Here is an 8349-nt window from a genome sequence, read left to right as displayed (position 1 = left end):
TAGACGTTGTACTGTAGCATTTAACAATGGTTTCACACTCGAACCACTTTGTTTATAGATACACGAACGCACCCCATATCATCGCTGGTAGTGATAATGGAGGTATATTTTCCAACACCTAGGTAGAAGCAACCTGCTTGTTTTGCACAGTGTTTATAACCGAACGCATCTTGATTCCCCTTATAGCACTAAGAACATAAGCATTGGTTCTACAGCTGAGTATAAACACAGTACGTCATACCATCAGATCGACAGTGATCGTAACCTCTGGAATTTCGAGGATGTAACGCCAGATGAAATAGACTTTCCTATTAACACTTCTAGCGCTCGACTAGCCGACATACATAATTCTATCACAGCCTTACACAGATATGTTGTTTTCAAAAACCTCCGGGTTGATATTTACTTTTTTCTCCGGGTTGATATTTACTTTTTCGCCCTCCTGTTAGTTTTGTTGTGGATTTTTGGTTTTTTACCTCTTCTGTATCCAACTGTACTTCTTCGTAATTTTATGTATTGTTTTCAAAAAATTGTTGATGATGTTGTCTTGGCCGTTGTTGATGATTTTGTCGTGGTTGTTGTTAATGTTTTTGTTGTGGCAGTTGTTGATTATGTTGTCGTGGCTGTTGTTACTAATGCTGTCGTTGTTGTTGATGATGTTGGGGTGGCCGTTCTTGCTAATATTGTCGTGGTTGTTGTTGATTATATTGTCGTGGCTGTTGTTGATGATGTTGTCGTGGTTGTTGTTGATTATATTGCCGTGGCTGTTATTGATGATGTTGTCGTGGATGTTGGTAAAGATGTTGTCATGGCTGTTGTTGATGATGTTGTCGTTACCGTTGGTGAAGATCTTGTCGTGGCTGTTGTTAATGTTTTTGTCGTGGCTGCTTTGATAATGTTGTCGTGGCTGTTGTTGATTATGTTGTGGCTGTTGTTGCTAATGTTGTCGTTGTTGTTGATTATGTTGTCGTGGCTGTTGTTGACGATATTGTCGTTTCCGTTGTTGATGATGTTTTCGTGGTTGTTGTTGATAATGTTGTCGTGGCTGTTGTTGATGATGTTGTCGTGTCTGTTGTTGATGTTGTTGTCGTGGCTGTTGTTGATTATGTTGTCGCGGATGTTGTTGATAATGTTGGGGTGGATGCTGTTGATTTTGTTGTCGTGCCTGTTGTTGATGTTGTTGGGGTGGCTGCTGTTGATGATGTTGTCGTGGATGTTGTTGGTGTTGTTGTCGTGGCTGTTGTTGATTATGTTGTCGTGGCTGTTGTTGATTATGTTGGGGTGGCTGCTGTTGATGATGTTGTCATGGATGTTGGTGTTGTTGTCGTGGCTGTTGTTGATTATGTTGTCGTGGCTGTTGTTGATGATGTTATCGTGGAATTTGCTGATTATGTTGTCGTGGCCGTTGTTGATAATGTTGGCGTGGCTGTGGTTGATGATATTGTCATGGGTGTTGTTGGTGTTGTTTTCGTGGCTGTTGTTGATGACGTTGTCTTGGATGTTGTTGTCGTGACTGTTGTTGATGCTGTTGTCGTGGCTGTTGTTGATGATGCTGGCGTGGCTGTTGTTGATGTTGTTGGCGTGGCTGTTGTTGATGCTGTTGTCCTGGCTGTTGTTGATGATGTTGACGTGGCTGTTGTTGATGTTGTTGGCGTGGCTGTTGTTGATGTTGGCGTGGCTGTTGTTGATGTTGTTGGCGTGGCTGTTGTTGATGCTGTTGGCGTGGCTGTTATTGATGTTGTTGGCGTTGCTGTTGTTGATGTTGTTGGCGTGGCTGTTGTTGATGTTGTTGGCGTGGCTGTTGTTGAATTACATCTTCTTGCCCCTCAGGTTCTCTCAGTTTACAAACTCCATGGTGTTCCTCCACCATTTGATTGGTGCGTTTGCAGTTGACGAGCTGTGATTGGTTCGTTTGCAGTTGACGAACTGTGATTGGTTCGTTTGCAGCTGACGAACTGTGATTGCTGTTTTTGTAGATAACGTACTGCGATTGGTTTATTACATTTCTTCATAAATCACTATCTAGGAAATAATGTTTCCTGGTTAATCTTTACCGTTTGTTTTTAATTCTCGCTCACATGCTTTTGAAAAAAGAAGAAAAAAATTATTTCAACTGCTGGCACACGTGTTTTACGAAAATTCACTCGTACCTACAGTTAATACATGTTGTCGTCTAGACCTCTAAGAAGTCAAAAAGACGCTGATTTCATGTTCTTAACAACTATATTGTTAATTATTACCATTTTGTTAAAATGTACAAGTAAATTCAGGTTCTCTTCTTTCATGTCATCTGATCCTCTTCCTTATCTACTTCACTTCTAGCACTCGATCCATGTTATAATGCGTTGCCATAAAATATACAGAAATGTTTAGCAAACAAAAATGATGACGTCATACACGCCACTAAATTATATACGAAAAAGGCTTACCTTTCTGTCTTAGGTAGACCTATTGCTGTTTGAATTCACGGTTGAACGTGCAGAGAAGGTGTACATACTATACCCGCTACACAATTCAGCGCTAGAGATCCATGCTCATAGGGTAGGGGACAGACTTCTGCTTTTTTTAATTTGATGAAGTATATTTTTCGAGATATAAGTGGACACTTGGTATCTAGAAATCGTTTAATAAATCAAGGATGTCAAGAAGATCCAGAAAGAAGGTAAGATTTTTATTTTGATGAGAAAATATATAAAAAAAATACACATACCTGATTGTATTATCTATAAGCGTAATCGTTGTGGTAGTTCATTTTACCTGACTAAATGTCTAAATGGACATGTTTTTCGGTTTCACGTGTTGGACGCAGGTCTTGGAGTGTATAATTATGATAACGCGTGTTCACTGCGCAAGATGTTATTTATGAGCTAAATGTTAAGTGTGTCGTTATTACCATTTATCTATACATTGGGTGATCATGGTGCCATCTTTTGTCCTTAATATCACTGTAAATCATAATATTTTTCAACACCGATGAAGCGCAGCTAAATGTTAGAAAATTAGTAAACGGTTTTGTTTTCACTTTATTGGAATGCTGATTGCGATGATTCGTTAGATGTAGGATCACTCTTGGAACTGGAACATGAAACTATGGGTTAGATTACCACGACAGCGGGCTAAACTGACCTTTATTATCATTCCTTTATTTGCTCTTAAAGTTCATATGTACAATTGATTAACGCAAATTAAGTTGATTCCAATAACCTCATAAATACATGTATATATATACGAGGATACTAACGCATTTGTTATCGTAAAGTGAAAGTATGAATTGACAATGTTAGTATACTTGTCCTTTGTATAGCATGACATGATAGACGTTCATTATAACATACATTTTTATCCAAGTAACATCTTATCTGTAGTACAATCTGAGCATTTTATCGATGAAAAATGAACAGTTTAAAATAAACATTTCGTAATCAGTTTGGCCCATTCTGACGATAGGAGCACCATTAAGCAGTATATGAATTGGATCAAAATCAGAGAGCGAATGCAAATACACATTAATTTATTTTCAAGCAATCAGAAAAAAAATGGCACCAGAGATCATCCCCAAGACTTACAGTTTTTGGACAATGGAGAACGATGTGTGTTGTACGACTTTTGTACAAAAGATCGCAAAAATGACATAGTTCAACATCATTAGACAATTTCAAATCTACACATAATATCACTATATTTCTGATCTTTTCCAAATGCTCGGGAAACAGTAATCCATAAAGTATGTGGATAAATCACATCATGAATCAACAAAAATCTAGAAAAATCAGAGTCGTTTTTCATTCTATTACACATTGTTAATTCTTCAAATCTATATACCGCTTTATATACATACGATTTCCATTGCGACTTGCTCGGAAAAAACTGCGTTTGCTAAATACACAAGTAAAAAGTCAAACAAATCATATTTGACCGGTATTTGTATATATCGGGAATAAATCCACCTTGACGATACTCAAGTATACGATACATAAATAAATATGTAAGAAATATTTCATGTGATAAATATTTACAATTCATCCTACAGAGTCTCCCAAAATACAATTATTATTATTACATTCGTAACGGCCCGTCAACACATAAAAGGTCATTAGGGACATCAATCGGTAAAACACACAGCGATCCAAAACGGAATAACATTAAACAAACCAAAAGGTAAAAGACAAATGTTAAAAATCTTCAATGGGTATGTTAACACAAAAGATTAAAATGGTACGTCATAGTCTATTATATAGACCAACATCTTTCAGGTAATGTAGAATTTTACAAATCTCAACAGTTTCAAAAGGGATTTTAGACATGTAATGTTACGATAAAAACATTCTCGTGTAGACAGAAGGTCAATGCAGTCCAATAAAAAATGTTTAAAGGTGAATGGCTCATCACATCCTATGCACCGAGGATTAAATTCGCCTTTCAACATCTATAAATGCGTAAGGTATGTATAACCTATCCGAAGACGTGGTTGTCTCTATAGCCTGTAAACCTTTCACCGATAACAGGTTTAACAGAGTGCAATTTGTTATTGGTATATGTATTCCATTCCTCCTGCCACTGAGCTTTTAAAATTTGTTTAATAAATGGTTTAAAATGGGTAAAATGAAGTCTAAAAACAACAGGTGGTAGCGATAAAGCTTCCTTTGCGGCACGATCTGCTTTTTCATTGCCTGGTATTCCCATGTGCCCAGGAACCCAGCAAAAAGCAATACGAAAGTTCATGATATAGTATTAACTATTACGAAGGAAAATATTTTCAACATTTCTATTGCTAAGACTCTGTAGAACAGAAAGAGTCTGAATGGATAACAGCTCTAATTACTCTGTTTCTTTGAATATATTCATGGGCGAGGTAGATAGCTCGCGCTTCCATCGAGAATATTGAGGCGTTGTTCGGTAGCCGGCATCCACAGGTTTCATCTTGTGTAACCGTGGCCGCAGCAACCTTATCATTATCTTTTGAACCATTAGTATATAAATGTATGAATGTTTTATGTTTTTACTGCAATTTCGAGCAGGATGAACTCTGGATGTGTCTGATTTAACCATTTCCTGAAGTGAAAAGTCAACTTCAGGTGTATTCATGAGCCAGGGTGGAATTTCTATCGTTCCAAATGACTGAATTTGGTCAATGTCAATATTCGTGTTTTGTAAAGAGCTGAAATTCGAATACCAAATGATGGAATGGTTTTTGGTTGGTTTTATATTTTGGATCAAATACAAGTGAAAAAGCAGGATTTGAAGGATTTGACTTTAGCTGAATGGTGTATTGCAAAGCCTATTTATTTCGACGGCTATATAGTGATGGTTCGTTAGCCTCTACATAGAGGCTTGTTGTAGGTTGATCTTAAAAGCTCCGAGAGCGAGCCTGAGACCTTGGTGATGAATAGTGTCTAATAATTTGAGATATGAAGGTCTAGTACACCCATACACAATGAAACCGAAGTCTAATTTTGATCTAATAAGAGCTCTATAGAGTATAAGCAAAACTTTTCTGTCAGCTCCTCAATCGTTGTGCGAGACAACCTTTAGAATATTCAGTGCCTGAGGGGATTTGGCTTTATGTATATTATATGTGGAAGGAACGACAATTTCCTGTCGCATATTACACCCAAGAATTTGGTTTGCATACCAACCGGAATGGGTACACCACAGAGAGACAAATTTGGATCGTCGTGTTGTTTCCGAATTTTACAAAAATGCATACAAACTGTTTTTGATTTTGAAAATTGAAAACCATTTTCATCTGCCCAAATTTGTAGTCGATTCAAACATTGTTGTAGTTATCTTTCGATGGTATTCATATGCTTAGATCGATAGCATATGATGAAGTCATCGACATATAGAGCGCCCTCCTTTGAAGGGGATAATGTTTTGACAATACTGTTAATGTTAAGTGAAAAAGGGTAACCGAAAGAATGCTGCATTGTGGTACACCCATTTTCTGCTGATGAACATCGAAAAGGGTCGTTCCATTGAATTGAATTTGAAATAAAAATGGGTAGATTAACTTTAATACCTATATCATGCAGATCTTTCCCTATACCGCATTTCCACGTTGTGTCGTAAGCCTTTTCCAAATCGAAGAAAACAGCAACCAAAGTGTTCCTTCTATAGAAAAGCCCACCCCCCCCAACCAAAAACTTTTTGAAATCAATATACGCTTCAACAGAAGTCCACCCGATAAAGGAGTTAGCCATGTCTGCTCACCTTGATTTACATATAGCTGACGATGACATACTCTTAGAGAATTTTAATATGCTCCGGAAGGACCGTGGAACTCCGGGTGAGGGATTAATATTTCCAGTCTCCTGTGCACGAGTCGTAGGATATACTCTATACCAATTATATAACAGACAACTTAGTAAGTTAATCTAACCTCTTCGCAGATGACACTTCATTTCTATGTTCGGACTACTCCCCTAAAGTAATTAAACAAAATATTAATTATGATCTCGTAAAAAATCAATAACGGTCAGATAATTGGTTGCTTAATTTAATCCCACAAAACAGAAGTGTTGCATATTTCTAATAAAGACTTTCCATTGAATTTTGTTTTTAAGAATACTAGTATTGATTTCATTGATTGACTCTCATAGGCATTTTGGAGTGCTCATTTATGCTAGCTGTAAATGGAATTGCCACTATGAGTGTGTTTGTGAAAAAGTAGTAAAGAATTAGAAACACGAAAACTTGTGCCCAATCCTATATCCTTTTGCTACATAATTATGTGCAATAAAACATGTTTAAACCATAAATGATGATATCGTTATGTTTTTCTCACATCAATGCTTTTGATGAAAGCAACAGGCGACAAGACTACGACAATAAATGTGTTAAAAGGCTGATATCACTAAAGTCACGGTTAATATCTCACCATATTTGCATGATTATATTGTGTTGAAAAGCTTTGTTTTCCCACATCAAGGCGTTTGCTGATAGCGTCAAGACTACAATCCATGGTGTCCATAAACATTTACGACAGGCTATATCTCTCCGTGAATGCTATGCACTTTCAATACTTTTTTTTTTAAATTTTAAGTAGTAAGCACTCAGTGCAGTCGGTCTCCCCAGTTTTCCTCACCGTGTGATAGTACAGGCAGATTACTTTGGAAAACTGACATATGTGTAATTAGTAATATCTGAGAGCTCTCTGTTTTGATCTAATACCTGTACTGGAGTAGGCCATCTTTATACTATTTTGTTATCAAAGTATTAGTCCCTGGTTGCTAAAAAAATGCTGGAAAAGAGTGAAAATTGATGTTGAACCAAAATGACAGATTTTCCTTAATGTCATTAAACATTCTGGGAGTAAAGCAATTAAAGAACGATAACTCTTAGTGGGTATTATCCCAATAAAGATAAGTTGGTGTCTTTCGACGTTCATATCAGTTGATTAAACAAACTCATAGTCTTTGGGTTGTTATGTATTTGTGAGTATATAACAGAATACCCGTCACACTCTGATGACACTACTCAGCACGAATTCTTTTCAAAGTACAAGTGAACATATTATAGTAACACTGAAGTATCACCACTTTATAGTAACACTGAAGTATCACCACTTTATAGTAACACTGAAATATCACCACTTTATAGTAACGCTGAATTATCACCATTTTATAGTAACACTGAAATATCACTACTTTATAGTAACACTGAAATATCACCACTTTATAGTAACACTGAAATATCACCACTTTATAGTAACGCTGAATCATTACCACTTTATAGTAACACTGAAGTATCACCACTTTATAGTAACACAGAAGTATCACCAATTTATAGTAACACTGAAATATCACCACTTTATAGTAACACTGAAGTATCACCATTTTATAGTAACACAGAAGTATCACCAATTTATAGTAACACTGAAGTATCACCACTTTACAGTAACACTGAAGTATCACCTGTCATTACATTTGATTTTTGGATGTTACTATATCCCAAATAATCAGATGTGTTAAATTCTTTGACAAGTGTTTATTTCTTCAGAAATTTCGTACCTGCTTGGGTCGAGTAATATTCTTCTCCTGGTTTCCATCTGCATTTTCTCACTTTTGAACTCTACCATCACTGAATAGTTAACAATATAATTAGCCACCGTAAGCTTAAGTCAATTAAGCAATGATAGGTGAATATGATATGAATTGTTTACAAACCTATTAAGAAAAAAAATAGTTTCTCAATTTGCCTACTTCTCACAAGACAAAGGAGGGCGGTGTTTTTTATGAAGACTATGGCAAACCAATTAATGTTAGTTTCAAACTAACCATACATTCCACCTGAGTTCATTTACCTGTGGTTTTATCTGTGTTATATGTTACCTAGACTACTATTTACAGT

General features: G+C 36.4%; 1 protein-coding gene across 1 annotated transcript; it reads right to left on the bottom strand.

The window, feature by feature from the left end:
- Positions 1–750: 750 nt before the first annotated feature.
- LOC132561217 (GATA zinc finger domain-containing protein 15-like) lies at positions 751–8077 on the bottom strand. Its single transcript, XM_060225947.1, has 2 exons — positions 8010–8077; positions 751–1633 (listed from the first exon to the last, which is right to left on the bottom strand). The coding sequence occupies exons 1-2, from the start codon at positions 8075–8077 to the stop codon at positions 751–753; spliced, it is 951 nt and encodes a 316-aa protein (XP_060081930.1).
- Between the last annotated feature and the right edge of the window lie 272 nt (positions 8078–8349).

The sequence above is a fragment of the Ylistrum balloti genome, unplaced genomic scaffold, assembly GCF_031769215.1.
Source record: "Ylistrum balloti isolate Yb309-2 unplaced genomic scaffold, AGI_CSIRO_Ybal_v1 Utg371180, whole genome shotgun sequence".
Taxonomy (NCBI): Eukaryota; Metazoa; Mollusca; class Bivalvia; order Pectinida; family Pectinidae; genus Ylistrum; species Ylistrum balloti.
The sequence above is the reverse complement of the archived record's forward strand: the minus strand, read 5'-3'. Positions and strand labels throughout refer to the sequence as shown.

Bases quoted from the DNA above. Each gene is read 5' to 3' on its own strand.
- LOC132561217 (XM_060225947.1), bottom strand. From the start codon at position 8,077: ATGGTAGAGTTCAAAAGTGAGAAAATGCAGATGGAAACCAGGAGAAGA. The intron at 1,634-8,009 runs GTACGAAATTTC...CATCAACAACAG, and splicing joins ATATTACTCGACCCAAGCAG to CCACGTCAACATCATCAACA.